Source organism: Lytechinus variegatus, chromosome 7 (genome assembly GCF_018143015.1).
Source record: "Lytechinus variegatus isolate NC3 chromosome 7, Lvar_3.0, whole genome shotgun sequence".
In the NCBI taxonomy this organism is placed as follows: domain Eukaryota; kingdom Metazoa; phylum Echinodermata; class Echinoidea; order Temnopleuroida; family Toxopneustidae; genus Lytechinus; species Lytechinus variegatus.
In genome coordinates, this window is record NC_054746.1 from 28,684,552 (window position 1) to 28,708,786 (window position 24,235).

Below are 24,235 nucleotides of genomic sequence, written 5' to 3' on the forward strand. Positions count from 1 at the left end.
GATCTGACATCTTTCCTTGCTTTTGGTTGGTTGAGAAGCACAGTTGCTATGGTAACTGTCGGATAAAAGGGTACTTGTCGGATAAAGTCTTTTCATGAAACGCTCCCCAGATCCGATCAACCTCAAGTATACCGGTATATGGAAATCCATCAATGTCTTAATTTTTTTTATTAAAATCCTTTGAAAACAAAGAGAAACATACTGGATTTTCAAGAAAACAGTGAATGTATGAATATACATCATATCTCGAAAATATTTTGAAGAAACATGTATTTCAGATGTTGACATTGCTGGCTTTCCATAGTTGTGATTGGTTGGATTAATCGTAAATCTTTGTACGATGGGGCCAATAAGGGTATACATCATGTCCCATGAGAAGTTGTCAGATAATGTTTGCATGTTGTACATGCAGGGTGAAAGAAGTGACAGAGGCTTGACACAGGAGTTTGATTTAGTTTTATGGCTTCTCTTTCACTCATTTACAACAATTTGATGCACTTTTATTGTGGAAAGTGACATAATATGTTACAAATGAAATACTGTATTTGTTATTTATTTGTTTCAGTGTTTATATCTAAATTATGACATGCTGCACCCCCATTCTAATCTCACATAAGTTTGCTATGAAGTAGCTTCTCAGAGAGCATTGTATTTAACAATTTGGGAACGAACCACATCTTAAACTTTGCCCTAAGGGACATAGTAATAGAGATTATAACCGATCCAAAGGCTAATATTATACAGGATCTAAACGTACTTCTTTCCATTATTATCTTAAGCACTTTATCAACACTAAATAGGGTCATTTTCAGTTTTATCCAGTAATAATACTCAATACGCAAATTACATTTAAGTCACTTAGTGCTCTGAAAAGGTAGTATGAGAAAAAAAAGAGAAAGAAAAGGAAAAACATTCATATTGAACATAAATGCATCATTATACATAACCTAAAATACATCATTATATGTATTTGAGATGAATTTTAAAATTTGTTATTACATAATAACGGCATCAATACTAGTATTAGGAAAATTTGAATTTATCTTTGAAATAGGTAACACTTTAAAATAGACTTGAATAGATCAAGAGGAGAATATTCTTTAATATTATCAGGAATTATATTCCATAGTTGATGGAATGAATATTGAAATGGCCTTTGCTCATATGAAATTGTATTAACATTTAAGGGATTCAATATCTTTCTGTTTATACTTGAACGTAGCTGCCAATTTTTTATTTTGGGGGGGATACTCGTTGAGCTGTTGTAAGTATAAAGGGGCCACATTATGCTGACATTTAAAAGCTATTACAAGAAGGTTGAAGATCAATCTATCTTTCACTGGTAACCAATGTAAGCTGCAAATTATCTGGAATATATACAGTATGTAGGTTTTATGTTTTGAAAGTGATTCAAGTGTTTGCTTACAGTACTAAAAATATTTGAATTATAAAGCGAGTTAAATGACCCCAACTTGGTTGGAGTTTGTTGTTTTAGATCTGTGAGCTGTCTATCATACAAAAGTGCTGTGCTATTACACATATCTCTTTGATGTACATAGCTATTTATCTCATTTTCTGTCTTAAGTGTATACTTTGGACTGTCCTCAAAGTCACCCATACTATACTGTATCATGCCACTTTATCTCAACGGATGCAAATATAGGTGTTTTCAGACCTCCCGATCACAAGAAGACTTGAGAATTATGAGAAATTGTTCTGTCCTAAATAAATACTCTTATTATTATTTTCCATATTCACACTTGTCTGTTCCAGCTAAAGTGCTGGTAGTTGAAGTTCTCATGATTTTTGGAAAGTATCAACTGTACTGATGAATACTTGCTTCCATACTGGCAAAAATATACTTTTTTCTGATTGTAACATAAAGCTTTATAGCGATTGATTGTAGGGCTGATTTCTATGATTGATTGCATTGATTATTGTGTATGATCAATGGTTAAAACCAGCCTATGATCAATGGCTAAGATTTATGTGACTAGGCCCTGCATGGATAGAATGCCAAATCAGAAAATACCAGGGGGCCGTTTCATAAAGCTGTTCGTAAGTTAAGAGCGACTTTAAGAACGACTGGTGATCCTTTCTTACTCGCTAAACCATCGCCAATGAACATTTTGGTGTACACCATTTAACACAAGAAAGGATCACCAGTCGTTCTTAAAGTCGCTCTTACGAACAGCTTTATGAAACACCCACCAGGTATGTATTATGATTGGATGGTTGTTAAAGCTCAAAGAGTGATATTGGTTAGCACTTAGCAATGAACACACTCCAAATTTTATTCAAAATTTCAGCTCTGGAGGTCTTTTTTGTTGTCTAAAGTTCTAAATGTATTTCCCTCAAAATTCTCTGTTATGTATTCTATGATAAATACATCACTTGAGGCAATTGGCAATCAATTTACCCTGAATAGATTTTCTAAAAAAAAAAAAGGCAAGAGCAATCATGATATAAAAAATTGATTTTCTGAGCTGAAACTATAGATATACAGTACTTTTCTGTGTCAATCAAGCTTTCACCTCTTATGATAGACCTCATTATATTATGAAGCATGTTCTGTACATTTACAGTTTTTGGTTGCATCGGGATGGGTTCAAGGATGGCCTGTGATCTCATGGGGCATTGCAAGAAGTGAACGTCTTATTGCAAATCAGGAATGAGCCCCAAAATCAAGCATAGTGAGGTGTTGCAATTGAATGCACATAAACTACAATTTTCATTTAATCAAAGTACTTAAGCTCTATTTTGTGGCTTATGCTTGATTTAGAATTGAACGTAAGTTTTTTGCAATGCCCTATAATAGTCACATGTTTGTACAAAATGCCAAATTATGAAATTATAATGATAAATTTAATTGACTCACCAGTATGAAATATTTTATAACAAGTCTATTCAATTTTTAAAGTTGTGGTGGGGAGGTGACTTGATTACTTAATTTTATATTTTAATGGTGTGTGTTTCATTTTCTTATTCATTTGATGATGAAAGTTCATATGTACATGTAGATTCAGAATTTGTTGTTGTTTTTTAATATGTATATGTAATTGAATGTTATTTCATGACTAATGCAATACTGTATTTTGTAATTTCAATCATCGCGTGCCAGATTGCTTGCTTAAGTTACAAGTTCAGTCAACTTATCCTGCCCACCATTACATTAAAGTAGATGATAAATTAAACGGGATCAGCCCACTATTGGAGGCTGAATGATTTTGCTACAACTCATGTTTTCCATATATGCGAGCTTGGTCTACAATGGGTTATACTATGGCTTGTATTCTGAATGCTTGTTTCATTTTAAACTATGGTCTAAGTTTGTGAAAAAATCATGGGAAGCCAAATACAGTGTATGTAAAATATTTTTGTTACATTTGACTCTTCGATATTTGAATTGTGAGGATATATTCTTGTGACTGTTGAGTCACTATTCAAAGGAGGGGGATAACTACAAAGTAAAAGAGGTAATCACCTGATATATAAACTACATAAAAATTGGAAAATTATGAAGAAACAAATAATGTCATGAAACAACAATATTCATAGTGTTTCTTAAAATGTTGATATAACTTAGAGAAAAAAAAAATTCCTTTCAGAATTCATAAATATTTAGCCAGATCAGAAATTTTATAATTGATCAAGGCATTTCTCATTAACGAAATTCATAATCTGAATACATTCACGTATGGTCACATTTTTTGTTCACCTATGGACTTTAGGACCAATAAATTTAGAATTTGAGCAGATGATTTTTAGTTAATCTGCCCCTACTTGGGCATTTATTCATGTTAAGAAATGTTGACTTTATTTTAATTGTACATGTCAAACATGCTGATATCAAGCTACCAAGCAATGTTAAATAGACCCATGTTGTCAAGTAAAGTGGTATTTTTTTTTTTTTGCTATGATAGCACCAAATAATTAAAAAAGTTAATGCTATTTATATTTTCATTACATTCTTTAAAAGCTGTACCTCTGGACCCTGTTGAATAAAATTTACTATTATAGCAACTTTGTCACCCATTAATGTTTTATATAGAATCCATGAATTTGATAGGCTATTGGGCATTGCTACTATGGTCATTACCATTGGATGGCAAAGTTACCTTAATATCTTTAATGCAATGAAACCCGGGTGGGTATTTCATAAAGCTGTTCGTAAGATAAGAACGACTTTAAGAACGACTGGTGATCCTTTCTTTTGGTAAATGGTATACACCATAGGCAATGGTTTAGCGCGTAAGAAAGGATCACCAGTCGTTCTTAAAGTCACTCTTAACTTACAAACAGCTTTATGAAACGGCCCCCTGGTTCGGTACTTTAATGGTCAAGAAGCAAGTGCTAATTCCTCTTCCCTTACCTAGACAGATAAAATAGTACTGATAACCCAATTATCTACCATTTGTTGTCCTACTTGGTAACTCAGTTTACCATACCGGTAGATTAAATCAAGGTATATGTTAAACATTGGGCATATTACAGCTACATGGCCTAGACTCTAACTCACTATAGATCTTGATAGGTGCTATTTACAAAGGATATATTACGTGGAATTCAATGAATAAAAAGGATGTTTCATTAATTAACTTTGAAATGTGTGATCATTGCCTTTGACGAGTCAAAATCAAGTACAGCCTATGTGAAGTAGAAATGTGTATTTTGATGGTAATGTTAAGGTGATTTGGAGGTACAGGAGTATATTTAATAACAAAAGGGAAGTTTCGTAAAGCTGTTTATGACAAAAAACTTTAATAATATTCCTCTTTTATGTAACTTTAATACTACAGAACCATATAAGCTTTCCCCAGTTATTGGATTCTGGCTTGCCTGCACACAATGTATACTCTTTCTCTTCTCCCTGGCTAGTATTCCAGCAAGTTTCTAAACTTTTTACAAAAACGAGTGTAGAACACCAAAAGAGTTTCACATCTTGTATCTTCTACTTCTGTAATGAGTAGTGGCGTAACGAGCCAAAAATTTTGAGGGGGCCCGATGGGGTGTATCACGTAAAATTGATAAAAAGTGAGGGAGCAAAAATTTCAACATTTTTATTTGTGATAGATTTTATTTCACCCTTATCCCTTTCTTTTTTCTTGGTCATGAAAGCCCCTCACCTGTACGCCAGTGGTAATGACCGACACTTTTCATGTAAATTGCCATAGGAATGAGAAATAAAACAGACACAGATGGACAGAATCACTGGTCAGTAATCATTAAACACACATTTTCGTTAATACAGCCATAAAGTTCTGTGAAAGTTTGATTCCAATAAATTTTATTGTTCTTGGAGCTGAAAATGCTTGAATGGGCCAATTTATAAGAAATTTATGGTGCAATCAATCAGTAGTTCTTTTGAAATATGCATTACAAACTTCTGTTGTACAAATGAAACTTACAAGCGTAACTATGAAAACTACATTCCAGAGTGACATTCACCAATCATGACAGATTAATTTCATTCATTTGAAATATTCTCAATTGACAAAAACTTCTTCATGACAAGCATCTGTAGTGTTCAAATACAATCTTTATTCATTTTACATTCATACAAAATGTAATCTGAGGATATAGAAGATAGGCTCACAGTGTAAGGCATGAATTCAATGAACTGTACAATATAATAGATATGTACACATGTACAGAACTTTATAGACACTAAGTAGTTCATTTACCAATGATATAGGCTGTTGTGGTATTTAAAGTTCATTTGAACATCTTATTTACATGTTTGTCTGGATATTACAATTCTCTATGTGATCAATATTACAAACAGAATATAGTTTCTGTTTTAGCTTCAATTCAGTGCAATAGAAATACAATTGAGATAAATAATCAAAATCTTAACATTTTGAAATTCAGCACAGAGAGAATTTAGAATCCATCAATTAATAATTTCATATCTGATAACTCATAAATATCACTATATCAATAAATCTGGAATGGTAACATTAAATAGACAAGGCTTTCTATTAAACAAGGCTGTTTCGCTATTCTTGGACGGAGAAACAGTACACCAACACAGATGTTGCATAAGTTGTGAATATGAATTAATTGCTGGTTGAATACATCTAGAATTCTATATACAGAATCGGTGCACATTATCAAAAACAACTTTTATTTTCAATATCTAAGAAACTTCAGTACAATCCAAGTACAAAAACATCATCTCAACTTGAGAAATAAGTAGCAATTACATTTGTAATTGTTTGGTCTTTTTTTCTCTCTGAACAAGTATTCATACCTGTATTTTCAGGAAGTTCATATGCATCTAGTGATAAGATTTTTTCTTCTTCTTGTTGTGAAGATTCCAAGTGGATAAATTTTGCAGGATGAAGATGGGCTCATCCATATGTGATGAATTTTGCACAAAACATTCAGTTTACAAACCGACTTGTCGTCCATGTTTTATGGATTGTTGATTTAAACTTAACTCCACTAAAGACACGTCCTTAAAATATTTCAGATGTCTTTGAGGAATTAAGTTTTTAGAGAAGTGAAGAGCTCTGTTTTCAATGTTTTCGTTATCTGTACATTTGAGTTTCAAAACAGGGGTTCTGCTGCCTTATTTGAAACATACATCAGGCAGTTTCATTACAGAATGAGAATTATATAATGCTGTGAAGTGTGGAACTTGAAGAATGGATTTCCGCTGAGTAGATATCCTTTACTTGTAGATATTCTTCTCTTATTCTCTTAGTTACCAATGATGAATCAATCAACCTGTGGGTTGTTTCTGAAGATGTATTCCGCCTGTAGCACAAATGGAAAAAAAAACAGGTTAAAGATGGATTAATTTTACCATCTTTAAGGACTTCTTCCTTATAAATGAATTAATAGCTCTCCAGTATTTCAGTCCGTCACCTGTTTCATGAAATGTTTTCTCAATAACAAATGCTAAAGTTTTCTGACAAATATTGATACCACCCAATTAAAATACATGATTTCAAGAGGTGGGTGAAGAATTTCTGTGAAACAAGGTACAGATAAATTGACTTGGTAGAAATATATATGAACAAGGCATGATACCTAGGCATTAAAAACAAAGGAGAAGCTGGAAGTCAAGGAAAATCTGAGAAAATGATAAACCCAAAATTCTACTCCAAGTTCCTCATTAAGCAGGAAAAAAGAAAATGCACAGCAACCTATTACAATGGACATTTGGATTAATGATAAAGCTTTGATAAAACAAGTGCTATCTCTTGTTAAAACCAGCTTCCTTGCTTCTATGCCTATGGTATCTCAATATATTGACATTTCTGAAACACTATCAATATACAAATTTGTAATAATACACTGCCCCAGAAGATTGCTTCCCGCATACGATTCCCATATTAACAATCCCCCCCCCAAAAAAAAAAAAGAGTACATCTTCCAAGAGAGCAGTTTTAAGATTAACTTTCCTCAAGAGGTAGCCTTCCATCCATGACAACTACCTGAGGGCAACAACTTCTAAGACTTCAAATTTTTGGGTGATCTAGTATCCTTTACTGAAAACATTTGTTAAAAAAAAAACAGTTACATAATTAAACCAACTTTGTAATAACATTGTCAACATTGTAGAATGTGAAAAGGAACTCACCAAGTAGTCAATGGCATCATCAGGTCTGACCTTACAGCATTCAATGAGTCCTTGTGTAAGTGTTGGCATGACATGTTTCATCAAGTAGTTCCTTAGAGGAATAGACTGATTCTCAAGAAGTTCCTTCTCTTGTCTCTTCACCTCTTCCAAACGAGATGTCTGGAGAAAATGTAGGAAAGAATAATGATAAAATTGTGGCATGAAGGTAAGATCATTACTACTCCATTCTCATTCTGTAAATTCATGAAGGGTCAAGAATTCTCTGAAAAGAATTTTCTTAAACATCTGAATGGCATAAATGATACAAAATATTTCTTTTCAATTCATATCATATTGATTCCAATAGTTAATCATATATTGTAGTAAAATTGATATCTATAACAGAAGTCAGTTATAAATATTTCATTCAAATTTGTCCAAAATGTAATTTTTTTCTCTAAACTTTGTTTCACTTTATAGATACCTGTTTATCCATCAGACAATCTACTTGACACACCTCACACATTTTCTATTCCAACTTTATGATGACAATCCTGACGTTATATAAACCCCTCAAATAAAGTTCCGCAACTCAAGTTTGAGTGCTAATAAATTTCTTAGTGTGCCATCATCATATGTAAAAGTGGTATCATTGGAAAGTATGATTATTCCTCTTTACGATCATGTGTCATTTGTAATGCTAGTGTTATCATGAAATACACAGACATGATAAATATGCAGCAATGCAAAAAATGAAATGTTGCAAAATTCGTTGCCATGTCATGTTTGAGTTCTGCAGCTCAAACTGCAAGTTTGAGTGCTAATAAATTTCTTAATGTGCCATCATCATGTGTAAAAGTGATATCTTTAGAAAGCATGATTATCCTTCTTTACAATCATGTGTCGTTTGTAATGCTAGTGTTATCATGAAATACATAGACATGATAATACGCAGCAATGTTAGACATGGAATGTTGCAAAATGCGTCGTTTGCAATAGCGAATTTACAATTGTTTCGAGGATGGACCGAGTGCATTCACTGTCACCTGCATGGTGGAAATTCTATAGAAATGGAGACTCTTGTTGGAAATCAATGCATTTTGCAACATTTCACTTCTGACTTTTCTCCATGTTCAGGGTGTTTGCATATTCCATGATTACATAATCACAGCAAATGGCATGTCATTGTAAAGAAGAATAATTCAGCGTTCCAATGATACAAGTTTCATCTTTTATACTTCATTAACCAAAAAGATATCATCCCCAAAACTGAGTTGCAAAACTTTTTTTGAGGGGTTTATATTGCACAAATTTCATGATCATAGCTGCACTTCATGATTTTTGCTTTATGTCAAGAAATCATACAAGTTGTAGGATTTTCTTGCCTTTGCATTTATTTCAGTATATCATTCAAACTTTGAAAATTGTTGTTGTTTGATCGTGCAATTGACAGAAATAAGACTGTGAACCATTCAGATTAACTCACCCATTCTGCTTGTCTCTGTTCTTTAAGAGCCAGCTCCTCTGCCTCCATCCTCTCAATATTCTCCCTCTCTTCCTGCTCCTTCTTGAGTCTCTGTTCAGTCTCCAGGCGCTCCATTTCCTCCAGCTCTTCCTTGGTTGGGCCATAGTTCCTGGGCTTACCCATGATCTTAATCAGTTGGTCCATCAGGTTCTTGTTCTCCACATCGGCTTCCTTGGTGATATCTGGTCACAAATGGGATGAAGTATGAGATTGATAAGTTTACAACCTAATGAGGCATCATAGAAGGTTTATTTTTAGCATCTAAACCATATTTTAAGAACTAATAGACTGATGCAAAAAGTCTGAGATATCATCTTTCTGATTTCAACATCACAAAAGCAGTCTTGTAGTCTACCCTATCACCAAGTTTGCCAAGTCGAAGAATCATACATGCCCAATACTCTGCAAAACTATTTACAGCATTATGGAAAAACGGGATTCACATCATTTGAAGATCTTCCTCTGATAAATGACTTTTGTCGGTAATTGTTTTGTTTCACAAATGGTCCACTTTTCAAGAGAATAATAAACTTTTCATGCATACAAACTGATCAATTGAAATTCTGATGTTTTTTTTATATCTTTGCTGTTTTCATACTAAATTGTTTAAAAAGCAATCACCCATCCCCTCATCCCATACCTGCTTCAGAATCTTGAAGCAGGTACCATGAACGCAAAAGCAAATGTTTGGTCGCATCTTTCTAACACTCACCAAGATGCTCTGGGTGTATCTCAAGCTCATCAAAGTAGTTGAGCACAGTGGTATCCTCTTCATTCAAAGCTCTGAACTCGGTGATTCGTCTGTTGAATCCATCCTCCGTGTTGTGCGTCTTGGCTACCACGCTTTCTGGAAGGTTCATGATGCGTTGCTTGAGGAAATCATCGGTGCTGTCCAGTGAGATGACGAATTCCGGCATGGTTGCACGGTCATAGACAGGCATCTTACCATTGTCCTCCTGCTCTTCCTCTTCATCCACTGAAATCATAAATGAATTGAAACATTCAGAGTCCTGCTAAACAACATAGGCAGTGACACTCGGGGTAATACCATAAAGCTGACAATTAAGATACAAACGCAAATAATATTGTGGAGATTGAGAATTACAATGTATAAAAGCCACAAAATAAACTTGGGTCATTGTGTTACATTGTTTGCATAACAATTTTATTTTGGTATTGGAAATATTCAAAAAGCTAACAACGAAGTTTCAGTTTCATTGAAAATAGTTAGAATGATAAAGCCTATGGGACCCTGAATTAAATTTGAGAAAAGACCCGGAAAAACGTAATTGGATAACTTACAAAGGAAAAACGTTTATGAAACCAATTCATTCATGTCAAAAGCTATTTTTTAGGGGGGGGGTGGTTATTGGAAAAATGTATACACAGTTCTATCACAAATAATGGCTACCAGTGAGATTTGGCAGGAAACAGCTCAATCATAATGGATATGCACTTAAAATCACTTTATTGCTTTACTTTCAATGATGTCAAAAACATTCCTGCATTTACAAAATTCAATAATAGCCAAACACTATTGTTTCTGAAATACAGCTATTGCTAATTAACAAGTAAAGTTACCTGCAAATAGTTCCTTTGCCTGATCAATGGTCTTAGGGAAACCATCCAGGATGAAACCTTGGTTCTGACATGGCATGGAGTGAAGCTTGTCACGATAGAACCGGATGATATACTGCTCTTCAATACGGTCTGTGAGTGTAAGATGAAAATGTACATGACATGACTTAAAGAAATAAATTATACAAGTGGAATGCCTCTGGCCTTCTCACCTGCATCACGCGATTCAACATAGCAGCAGTGCTGGCTTTGAAAACTCCTATAACTCACACAAGATGTTCAGTGATACTTGGTTACTCTTATTTCCATGTTTTATGAATTAGACCAATACACTTACAGAGATAGGATGGTAATTCAACAAATACCCCCAATGCGGCCAAAGTTCATTGATCTCACATGACCTTTGACCTTGATCATGTGACCTGAAACTTGCACAGGATATTCAGTGATACTTGATTACACTTAGGTCCAAGTTTCAAAAGTCAGATCAATAAACTTGCAAAGTTATGATAGTAATTCAACAGATACCCCCATTATGGCCAAAGTTCATTGACCTTTGACCCTGGTCATGTGACCTAAAATGCGCACAGGATGTTCAGTGATACTTGATTACTCTTATGTCCAAGTTTTATGAACTAGACCAACATACTTTCAAAGTTATGATGGTAATTCAACAAATACCCCAAATTCTGCCAAAGTTCATTGACCCTAAATGACCTTTGACCTTGATCATGTGACCTGAAACTTGCACAGGATGTTCAGTGATACTTGATTACTATCATGTCTAAGTTTCATGAATCAGATCCAAAAACTTTTAAAGTTTTGATTGTAATTCAACAGATACCCCCAAATCGGCCAAAGTTCATTGACCCTAAATGACCTTTGACCTTGGTCATGTGACGTGAAACTCATGCAGGATGTTTGGTGATACTTGATTAACCTTATGTCCAAGTTTAATGAACTAGGTCCATATATTTTCTAAGTTATGATGACATTTCAAAAACGTAACCTCAGGCTAAGATTTGATGTTGACGCCGCCGCCGTCGGAAAAGCGGCGCCTATAGTCTCACTCTGCTATGCAGGTGAGACAAAAATGGATTGCATAAAACACACCCCTGTAAGTATGTGATAATAAGACTAAATAAGATATTTTGGTGGAAAGATAAGGATGATACATGTATACATTAGAAAAATGATACAATCCAATTTGAGCATTGTTTCTTTAACTAAATTTCTAACTGGGGCTGCAAGAAACAAGACACACTGACACAGTTACAAACCTGACTCATTACATTATCTGTCAAATCACCATTTCTTCTAAAACCCACATAATATATAAAATAGATGATCATATTTTTTAGGGTTAAATGGGCTTAGTATTTTTATGCAAATTCAACATACTTTGCATAACAAAGACAACTTGAAGCAAGGATAGGATGGCGTCATGAAAGGTGGCTTCAGTAACATTTTTGTTAAGAACGAATACTCCTTATTTCAACTTAAAAACTGTTAACATTATTTCACTATGAGCCAGGTGACAATATAAATGCATATTTTGCAATAAAAATAATTGTTGGCTTTGATTGAGAATCATGATTTTGACTCATACTGACCATTGTTAGACTGTTTGCTCTCCATGATAGCATCAAGAAGTTCCTGATCCTCCTGGGCCTTGCCATCATCATCTTCATTCTCATCACCATCAGCACGAGCAGCACTTTTCTCCTGAAAGTCAAAGGTTGATACATATTCATCATCATAATTGTCAATTACTTGTATCAGAATTTCTAAGATTCTTTGAATTTGGAAATTTTAAGAGAAAAACAGTTATGTTGACATTAACAAAAATACAGTGACAAAATTAGAATAGGTACGCATTAACTACATCTAAGGCAACAGATTAACTTACCAGTGTTTCAATGGCCTCATCAATGACATCCTTGATCTTGATGTGATGAAGCTTGTAGTGCTTACAGAGAGCTGCTACGATAGATGTCTTCCCGCTGGCTGGTGGACCAAGGACACATGCTCTCATGGGCTTTATAGAGAAGCAAAGGGGGGGAGGGAGAAATCAATACAGTAATTAGGCTTAGTCGATTGTATCTTTCTTGTTAAAGACTTCTGATAAAGTAAGTGTTCAGCACTATATACATATACAACCATCATATTTGAACTCCTCACAAAGTGATGTGCTGCTAATTTTGCAGAATAGCCTATTCAAAAACAAGAAGATTGTGAACACCTTCATAATCAAATAGTCATCTACTAATAGGTCTTGACCTTCTACCACTACCACTGCTACTACCACTACCGCTGCTACTACTTCTGGTACTCCTACTGCAGGTACTACCACTGCTACTACTAACACTTATACTTCTACTACTATATTATACAACTCCTTTCACTGTTATACTAATACAGGAGTATTGCGATTACAAGGAACAATACTTGGCATGTCTGCTGCATAACTACCAACAAAGAATATATTTATGAACCTACCAAGAGTTTCCTGGTTGTCTTGTATTCCTTGATGATCTCTGGAATGCTTTCTATGAGACCCCTCTCAGCAACCCATCGGATGTTCATGTTCTCACGGATATACACGCCATCTACACGCAGGTCAACCAGCAATGTGTCAAACTCACTTTGCTAAAAAATGACAACATTAGTTTTAGAATAGTTACAGACATATCATGGTGCAATGTTAAAAGAGGCAGATTAAGATGGAATGTTTCTGTCAAAACATTAAATTGCCCTCCCAACTCTCCTCTTCTTGTCTCTAGTAAACTTGACTCTCATGAAAACGAACTTCAATTTTCACAACAAGAAAATTGGTTCTCTTCAATAATTTGTAAACATCGCTAAATCTATTGAAACTTTACCTAAATTCTGTCAACCTTTGAATCAAAATTATATTGAATTTTACAAATTATTAAAGTAAATTTGTTGAGTACACTGAAACCCAAATAAGTTTGGAATCCCAGCCCCCCCCCCAAAAAAAAAAATGGTAAAATGAATGAATGAATAATGATAAAAAGTAAAAATAACAAAATGAAAACAAATAAATATATATTTAGTTAATCAATTAATAAATGAATTATGTAATTAGTCAATTAATTGATTGAATAACTAAATATTCAATTAATTAATTAATTAGAAAAATTATTGGTTATTAAACAAACATACAAATAAAAACATGTTAATAGAATACCAATGATCATACTTACTGACAGACTTTTGCTGAGGAGAGCATCCTCTTTAGTGATATACTTGATCTTTCCATTGCCAAGACTTTGACTCACACACTACAATCAAAGAACAACAGATACAGCATTGTTTACTAATCAACATCAACAGCTTTACAATGCACAGTCCAAGACATGAAATGTGTTTTTCCAGCATTGAAAATGTGGTAGCCTTAAGGAACAGATTTTCCTAATAACACACTAAACAATGAACTTAATGATATTTTTAGCTACTAAATATCAATCAAATGTTATATACATGTATATATTCAACAAAATTAGTTCTAGCCATTAATCCAAGATGATTCAAAACTGTCATCTCATACACATATATTCACTCTCCACATTAAATAATAACCGTATCATACACTTAATACTTCAAGCTGGCTCAAATTATTGCAGTGGTTCTATTTTCAATAAAGCAGAGAGTCTAACATCGCTGAAACTATTAATCATTTATAGAGTAATACCAGCACATAAAAACATACCTAAAATGTGAATATAATAGTTTATGAATACCTCATGAAACCTTTTCATACACTTAGTTACTGGCTCATACAGTATTTGAGTATTTCCAATATTTATTTTTACCTTGACTATTTCATCCAATGGGCTCTGTGAATCATCTACTGCTACCAGGTATCTTGTCTTTGGTCGACTGTCAGCAATGTTCTGAATCACTCTACAAGAAAAGAAGAAAATAATACCAAACACATGCATGAAAATATGATGCAACTACCACCTCTTTAAACAATCAAAACATAACTTGTGTTCACAACTCTAAATTTGATCCTTGTGTGGTGGAATACTGCAAATATCACACAGTATATTGGCATGAATTTTACGAACTGTGCCGTCAAAAAATCTTCTGAGACCACAGATTTCCATTCAATGTTGGCGAAATTCAATAGAAGGTAAATATTGATAGGATTTGCATAGATTTCTGTTCAACTAAGCATTACAAGTCTATAGTAAACATAGTAAATGAAAATGCAACACAAAGACAAAATGAACTCTCACAAATTCCCTCCTGTCTTGCAGTAAAATCAAGAAATATTATAAACACAAAATATGATGTTATATTCTACAGAATAGGAAAATATATATGAGAGTACTTCAACTAGTGCTAACGATATTTGCTATAAGATTCTTGAATTTTATTTTATTTTTTAGTGGGTAAAGTGAAGATATAAAGAGAAAGGAAATTACATTTCCTTTGAGCTTTCCTCTTCTTCAGAACAAAAAAAAATTATTCTTACCCTGCAAGATCCTTGATGTGAATGGTAGGAAGGATGTTCATTCCATTACCAAAGCATTGTAATGCATCAGCTTCACCATGCCAGGCAGTCTATAAACAACATAATTAGGAAAGTAATGGTTTAAAAATAACAATGGTTATGAGATCTAGTGATGATAAAGGTTCTGGGAATAATCATCAACAATAATGATAGAGGGTTGCTAATGATACCAGGGTGTTTTGTCTGCTTTGCTTTGGAGTTGGAGGGCAAGATGACTCAAAATAAGTTTAATTCATATTTTAAATACAAAAGGGTTTTCTATAATTTATATAACCAAGTAATTTCTTTTCTATATTAAATATGTTTCCAGTCTTCTTTTTCTTCCTCTTTTCATTTGTTTTATTTTTTCATTTTTTCCTTATTCTTAAGTTTTAAGATATTAAAATATATGGTCTCTTCAAATCCATTTGGATCAGATAAGTGCATTGATTATTTACTGAATTTATTAAAATGTTAAAGCAATTTGTTTCAGCAATTCATTTTTACACATGAATAAAAAAATATCTATCAACCAAATAATCCAATAACATCATAGAAATATGAAAACTTTCTATGTTTCACTTATCCTGTCAATTAATAATATTCTACATTATTTCATAATCAAACTAGAGTCGTAATCATTTAAAGAGAATAATGAAATACCAAGTTTACAAACAAAATTACCTTGAATAGATAGTGAAAGATGTTCTCTCCTGCTCCATAGGTCAACCCAGAAGCCACTACGTACGTCACAAACTTAGCTTTGTTCTGAAAATAAAGTGAAATGTTTCTAAGCTGATTAATATCTTGGGTTAATGCAAATCGCTGTCTTTATGGATTGTTTGTCTCTCTTTATATGTATGTATTTTTTGTACTAGTTGCAGGGCTCCCCAAGAAAAACAGTGTTTAGTCCACTGACGGGTTACCCTGAGTAAACAAAACCAAATAATATTTGAAAATGAATGAATTCCAATACATTTACATGTACAAGTATATCACATTTTACCAAATTAAGCAGCTAAATCATATAAAATTTGACTGTAAATTAGAGAAATAACCAGAATGATTATGACATTGAATACTGGATTAAAGGTATATGTAATAATGATTTGATTAAATTTTCCATTTATACCATGTTGATCCCCAAAATGAATATTTTCTATGAAGAACAACTCATGTAAATGCAAAATATGAACAGGGTACCCTGAATAACAACAAAAACAAAAACAGGGAATGAAATTACGTAATTTCCTTCACAAAAGGCAAATTCTCTTTCACACCACACATGTGTTACATCATACACACCAGACTTCAATAAATACCACTTCTGTATTCTGTTGCTGGTACACTTGTGTACAACTTATCATTCGTACAATATAGCACCATTTTTCCATTCCCAGAACAACTCTTTAAAAGACATATAATAGCAAACAATCCCTCTTGAAATCAAGATAACATGTGTTTCTCTGTTGATAGATATTCACTTCCTGTTCTACATAACCTGGGAATGTTTACATTATAAACAGGACTATTTCTGTTGCACTTGCCAAACATTGTCTATTGAGGTCAATACTGATAAATGTGCCACTGAAGGCTAAATCAAATTAAAAATGCTGATACGCAAGCATTAAAAAGAAAGAAAACATTGGTCTGGCCTGATTTAAATCTGAAATTTCGATCCAAAAGCGATGCATTGTTTAGGAAATATGTAACTTATAACTTGCAAATTGTCTTTGATCTCTAACATTCTGTAGAAATAACAGAATGCCCCTTCTCTATCCTTATTGGAAGTGTATCATTAGCAAGTCAAAAGTGTTAATGGCAATTAGCAACTACACCTATGTTGGATACGAAGTTTAAAAACGGGCTTAAGTGGTACCTATCTTTTTAAATCACATTTTCAAAACTCAATACTCCACATAAATGCTATACCCGGTAATTCCTCTTTAATTCAGCAACCCAATTGTGCTGACAGTAAACTCACAAACGTGATTTTCGCTAACATACACTACTAGAACTTTCATTTTTACTGAATTCCCTCCTAGAAGATTTTGCTTGTCTTTGAGATTCTACTTTGAGCATTCTACGCTTTACTGTTCACAAACAATATAGAAATACACCTACACGTGATTGGAGCGATGCTCTTCTCAAATGAATTCCAGAAAGGATTCCTATCTACAATGTATGCAACAACACCACATCCTGTATCCAATTAAAACTCTAATATGACCCTTTAAAATAATCAGGAGCTAAAGTGAGCAAGCCAGTGACCCTGAGATGTACTGTATTACTCATAACTTTGTTAACACGTGGTTCAACAAGACAGAGGGATTCCTCTCTGTCTACAGCACATTGTAACATAAGATTCAACTATGGACATTCTCTCAATGTATTTGGGTTAGCTACTGCATTGTTGGAAATTAAGTGTTAATAGTTCATCCTGTAGCCATACAATGGAACCTGCAAACATACTGGATACAGCACTCAGCTATATGTAAGTTACATAACATTCTACATTGTATGAATAGTATTCTGCATGCTCTAAATATATAATGCTCTATATACTAGGTGCATATCATTCCTCTTCTTTTCCATTAGTGTTAAAGAATTCATTGCTTCAAATATTGTATTCATTCAGAGCAATATTTCACTTCAAAGTGAAAATATACTTTATAGCAAGATCTTCTTCAAATATATTACATATTTCAAATCTACAGAAGTGATCTGTAAGTTGGCCCTGTGTAGATGCAAATACTTGTCAATTATCTTCTTTTTCTTTTCTTTTGTAGTACAAGAGGCTTATTACAAGCAGATATATATTCAACATATCAAAAAGATTGTTACAACATGTGACAGGGTTTATTTGGGAGGGGTTGGGATAAGGTCTCAAATGAGAATGACCTGCAAATTTTGAAAGTTTTTTTGTGAGAATGACATATCTCTCACAAACAATTATCATTTTACACAATTTTAAGAGATAATAAGATGATATTTCACAAAAAAAAAGAGAATACACATACATGTACTGACCGCATGATCAGTATTCATTTGTAATTTCATATTTAAAAATTATTGACTTTTATTGGGTTGTTACAGCTTTTCAATCACCTTATTAGTCTTCAATTAAAGCATGCATGAATTACATCATGCAATTGCCTTTTGTCATGAAGGGATACATGTATGTTTAATAAGAAAGAGGTTACCTTGCCATAATATGTCATATGTCAGTTTTTCTAGACTTTAACAAAAATATAGCAAATTCCACAAATGTACATTGTCTTTTAGATCGGTATGTCAAATTTGATATGAATTTTGGCATACCATGTTGGCATACTAAAGAGTATGATTTTAAAATGTAACAACTAATTTTGTGTCAGAAAAATAATAGTTTCATGCCAGTATTGGCAGTTCTACAAAAAAATATCCTTTGATTGAACAGGTCTTCACATGAATTGGGGAGGAAGGTCTGCGGACCATAGTTATTAAGTTAACTTTTTCCATACCCTGGCAGCTTGACCAGACGCACCTGATACAACGTAATTTTGTCTTGAATTTTATATTATGATCTGTATGACTCTATTGCATTATGTATTCACTTGTTTGTAATATTTTATTTGATTCTGTATGCCGAATAAAATAATAATAATAATAATGAAAAATATATATTTTGAGCACTTACTGTTTTGCCAAGTTTGATAACAAGCTTCTCAGCACTGATATGTCCCTTGAAATTAGGATGTGGCTTGCGGCGTCTGTAATCTTCCTCTGTGAATGGGATTTCGGGATCATCCTAAAAATTCAAACAAATCATTTTTTACATAACACATATGGCAAAGATTGAACCTTTTACAAAACTTGGCACTACTCATATTACTTACATTATTACACACTGCACTACTATCATGTATTATTACAATTACATCACATATCATGTTAAAAAAGTTATGATCAATATACCAAATTATTATTGCATTATCTGTATTACAGGGTGCACATCAATAGTAGTATGCTGCCTTTGAAAGAAGCACTACTTCTGATGATTTCTGTCTTCCATAGAATGCAACCGGTTTTGATGACCGGTTGATAGTCTTTTTTTTTTAAATAATTGTAACAGTTTACATTGAAACTTTCAAATGTCAATTTTATATCAATTTTGAATTCCTCAAAGATCAATAACCTACTTATAATTTTCATCCATTTGTAATCTATCACTCTCTTTCTATCTATTTATCTATCAAACTGTCTATCCATCAATCTAAGAATCAATAGTTAGACATTGTTGCTACAGTGTCTCCACACAAAGCAACAAGAGTTGTGATGTCTGCACTAAGTTTTTTGAAATAAATTAAGATATAAATAAAAAACTTTTAATTAGATCAAATTAATTTGATATCAGTACTGATTCAAAATAAAAAAATATATTAGGGCATACCGGGTCAACTGGTTTGCTCTTAGCCCATGTCATCACTGTTGAGATTAAAATAAACATCTTTGGGGTTTCAAAGCGATCCAACTCTGCATGCATAGCTACAAAGAGAAAAACAATATACAGAAAGACCATTAACATCTTACATTAATATTTAATTAGATTTATAAATGGGTTCCTTACATCTTCTTACATTTATATCAAACCTACTGCATTTCACTTCAATAATATACTAATATTTATCTCGAATAAACACATGGAGATCTACAAAATGAATTATCACAAAAAGAGACCAGAGACAAAAAAAAAGTGATGGAAATTTCTACCTCTTCCTAGAGCTGTTATCCTTTTCTATCCTTTCTAGCTCCAGAGGCAACAATTTGAGGGGAAAAAATAGTCTTCGTAATTCATTGCTAAACTAATGACCACTATACAATTAAATGTGACAGCTCATACAATCGAACAGTTCACAGCTAGCTACATGTATATAAATGACCAAATACATGTAAATTAATCTTTTAAACATGAAGATTTCCAAATCTATCCTTTACAATGATCCCTATTCATATCGAAGTGATAGATGTGCTAAATGCATGTCTTTGAATACATTTTAGTTGCAATTTTCAGAGGAATGTTTTTTCAAGTGGGTTCTATACGATGAACACAAAGCACATAAACACACATCAAAATGTTATGTCTCAAATGGTCTTTATCTGCCCAATGATTTTATACTGAACTGGATATTCCAGCAATTCTCTGATGACAAATGTTAATTGTAATCACTGCATTGATCTTCACCTGATACTGCCCATGATGCCTCATCGATCTGATCTGGATCTTCAGTGATATCATAGACTACCACATCACATTCAGTTAGATGCTCCAACATCTGAATTTTCTCCTCCACCTTAAAAACGTAAGCAAAGTATATTATTGGTGAATCCTCAATAAATATAACTTGATAAAACATGGAGTTGACATGACAGATTCATTTAATCATTTAATTGAAATCTTGATACACTCATAGTACGTTGCTGATCACATCAAAAACACATCATATTATATCACATTACAGAATCACTATCTAACATTCATAGACATTTTTGTTATCATTCTTTCAAAAAGATTAATGGAATTGAATAAAAACACAAAAGGAAATTCATCAAGATATATAAGAATTAAATAATTTATCTAATTAATTTATTCTAAATTATTAGAATCATAAATAGATGAATAAACGAATACAAATAAATAGATAAATAAATACAAAATAAATTTTAAAAAATTAAAATGAATAAATATTAATTGAATGTAAAATCTAAAGCACACAATACATAATTTATATGATCATATGAGGTTAAAAAAAAAGAAGACTTACATGGAGAATCTCTTGGACCCAGTCTGGCTTCTCATGTTCAGGGTTCTTTAGTGTGCCACTGACCTTCCATACACCTTCCTTGGGAGGCAACTGGTCACTTGTTATTGAGGCTGCATCCTCCTCTTCATCCCTCTCCTCTAAAGATGCTCCAACCACACATTGTGAAAGAAACTGTAATGATACAAGAAGCACGAATTGAGTTTAAAATTTATTAGTCTATCAGTGTATGTCAGGTTAATAAATGTATGTTAACATGCATAAGGCTTAAGAAAGTGGTCAATAATGTAAATTATCACCCGTATCATACATCTGAGCTGGTCATTTACAAAACCGTATTGCCCTACATTTTCTGAATATCGGGAAGGGTAGGTATATTGTTTGTATTTTCCTCGGTCTCAATGCGCGTATTTACTTTGCATGCAGAGACGACGCAAAATATACCTTTGTATTTTCCCTGGTCTCACATCCGGGCATTTGAGGATGCGTATAAAGAGATACGCTTCATAAGGATCCGCGCACAATATACGTCATAATAAAGACAACGCTGGATCCGAGCGCTTGCAAGTACGTCATAATGGTAAAGTGCAGAGCCTAGATCGATATTAACATGACACAAAAGAACTCTATTTTTAAAAGAAATATCCCCATTATCATGATTTTTGCTCTAGATATCTGATTTGGATGATAATAAAAATATTGACTGGCTCTTCTTTCGGGGAACATCAAATATATTGCCCTTAAAAGACCCATATTGCCCTCGTCTAAAGACTCGGGCCAATATGATTCTTTTGCTGGCAATATATTTGATGTTCCCCTCAAGGCCAGTCAATATTATATAATTATACTCAGCTAAAATAAATGCTCTGCCGATATGAAAACATTGCAATCGCAAAAATGCATAGCCAGTGGCCAGGGCGATACTTGCAATTGGAGATGCTGTTTTCAAGTCGGCAGTGAATTGATAAAATGTATAAATACGGAAAGGTTTTAAGTCATCGATTTTGAGACTGACACAACCATGGAAATGGAGTGAACTAGTTGCTGATAGCTTGAGTACATCTGAAAAAATGCATGTCAAGTTCATTTTTTGCATCAATTGTACTAATTTTCTTTGAAAAGAGTACTATACAAGTTGTAAATCAACGGTCAAATTTGTATGAGTTCACCTTGATGGTTTGTATAGTACCTGTCAAAGATTACCTGACAAAAGATGAAACTAAAAGATCAATTAATACTAAAGATTAAAGAAACAAAGACAAGAAAGAAATTTAAGTAAGAAAGAAAGAATTTAAGTAAGAAGAAATTTAAGTAAGTAAGAACAGCTAGTAAAACTAAACTTCAAGTTTAGACTAAAGTAAAGTTTTTAAAGAGATTTTGAAAAAGGAGAAGAAAAAAAGAAAGAAATTTCTAAAGAAAGGAAGGAAGGAAAAGAAGAAGAGTTAAAGAAAGATTTAAGACAAAAAAAATAAAAGAAAAAAAGGGAGGAAGGAAGAAAGAAAGACTAGGCCCTAAAATAATTAAAAGGACACTCACTGAATGACAATGTCAAGACACAGGCACAGCATAAAATTAAGCACATGGGACCGTGAATACAAAAATTATCAATAAATGAGAAATCGGGCAAGTAAATAGGTTAATAAATACTATATGTTACCTTAGAAACTGCCTTTCCTGTATATGTATCGACATGATTGATAAATAAGCGTTTAGTTCCTGAGGCTCCCTGCGATTCTGATTCCGATTCTGCCATTTTTATAAACTTTTTTATATACTTATCTTAGTCTTCTCACAATTGTTTCTATGCGTCGCCAAGGAAATTATTTTCGCTTGCTGAATTGACAACACAAGATGGCGCTATGACTAAACTTTGCCACAGAGATACGATCTTACTATACGTAAGCTCCCGAAGGGAGCTAGAGAGGCAACTCTTTTCGCGCGTTTTTGATTTTCCATAGGTTTTGTACATAACAAATATGGCTGCCATTTGTCCAATTTGAAGGTTGATTTTGGAAGGTCAATGTTTAATTCATGATAATGACGTCAAAATACGCACAATGCACTTGTATGATTGGCTAAAACGCTAATGTTTTATTCATGTCCTCATGCATTAAACATTTTTTTCCGTCCCACAATTCCCTACGATATCTGTGCGAAGTGTCGTTCTTTTTGATTCTGCGAATTTCAACTTTTTGAAATACAATAGCAAGTCTAATTATCTGTTTTTAGAATTGATGTTTGAAAACATGATTTCTGAGTGAACTTCAAAGGAGCAGAAAATCTTGGAGGAAACATTAATATCAATCTAATGACATTCCATAGGAATAAAAGTAAGTTAAGTTTAATTCCTTACTTTGATCTTAGTTGAAATTGTAATGTGTTTGCTGGGGTTCGGCGTCGCATGCATGGCTTTATGTGCAGTTTACAACGCAAACCACAATTTCCATATTTCCATTTCTTTTTCCTGTCCTGATCCTAAATAAGTCTGAAATATGACTGACATATTTTCTCAGAAAATAACATAGTTTTCGTAGAACTAAGTTGGTTAATTGGGATGCTTCATGTCCGCCCTTATTAAATCTGTATTTCAGTTCTAATTGTCAAATATCAGGGGTAGATGTGGACTTGTTTAACGGCAAAGCTGCATCAAAATTAAGCCAAATACCGATTACCGTATATAGCCAGAGCGGGATGCGGACTTTGATATCGCCGGTGCCAGCCGGCTGCGAAATTGCCGATGTAGGCTAGGTCATTAGGTGTTGGAAATTAATTGTCAGACAAGCTTGAGTTGAAATTTGAAGTTATAGGCCATGGGCCTAGTACTGACTTTTCGACACCGCTATTTCAATATAATTATCTGCATTTAAAATGAAATGAAATTAAATCTAAATGAACTGAATCTGTTTGGAATGATATTGGTAGATTTTTCCATGCTCATGGAATGATTTGAGACAGATGTTAACGTTTTTCTTTTTTTAAATAAAAGTAAGGCCCTAGGATAGGTCTAACTTAGATATAGATTTAAAAAAATAAAATTCTAGATCTGTCTGGTTTGACTTCTTTTCTACAAAGATTTAAGTTAACTTTATTTTAGTTCCTGGCTGGACCATTGCCATTGGACTAAAATGTAATTAGCCTAGCAACGGAGTTTAATGATTCTTTTTTTTCGGGGGGGGGGGGGCAACATTTCTTTGTCAGGGTTCAAACTGCTCAATTGTTTTTTGGAAGGGTTGAGAAAA

At 33.3% G+C, this 24,235-nt stretch overlaps 1 protein-coding gene across 1 annotated transcript; it reads right to left on the reverse strand.

Annotated features, from left to right (window-relative positions):
• Positions 1-5,521: 5,521 nt before the first annotated feature.
• Positions 5,522-22,832, reverse strand: LOC121418917 (adenylate kinase 7-like). Its single transcript, XM_041613117.1, has 17 exons — positions 22,654-22,832; positions 21,000-21,170; positions 20,420-20,528; positions 19,628-19,722; positions 18,875-18,985; positions 15,880-15,963; positions 15,178-15,266; positions 14,510-14,600; positions 13,901-13,978; positions 13,173-13,322; positions 12,583-12,711; positions 12,287-12,398; positions 10,677-10,805; positions 9,808-10,071; positions 9,057-9,277; positions 7,592-7,750; positions 5,522-6,762 (listed from the first exon to the last, which is right to left on the reverse strand). Exons 1-17 carry the CDS (start codon positions 22,747-22,749, stop codon positions 6,724-6,726), a joined length of 2,127 nt encoding a protein of 708 aa, XP_041469051.1. The 5' UTR covers positions 22,750-22,832; the 3' UTR covers positions 5,522-6,723.
• Positions 22,833-24,235: the final 1,403 nt, after the last annotated feature.

Coding starts and splice junctions, on each gene's coding strand:
- LOC121418917 (XM_041613117.1), bottom strand. CDS start 22,749: ATGGCAGAATCGGAATCAGAATCGCAGGGAGCCTCAGGAACTAAACGC. Junction 15,964..18,874: donor TTATCAAACTTGGCAAAACA/GTAAGTGCTCAA, acceptor CTTTATTTTCAG/AACAAAGCTAAGTTTGTGAC. Junction 14,601..15,177: donor CACATCAAGGATCTTGCAGG/GTAAGAATAATT, acceptor CTTTTCTTGTAG/AGTGATTCAGAACATTGCTG.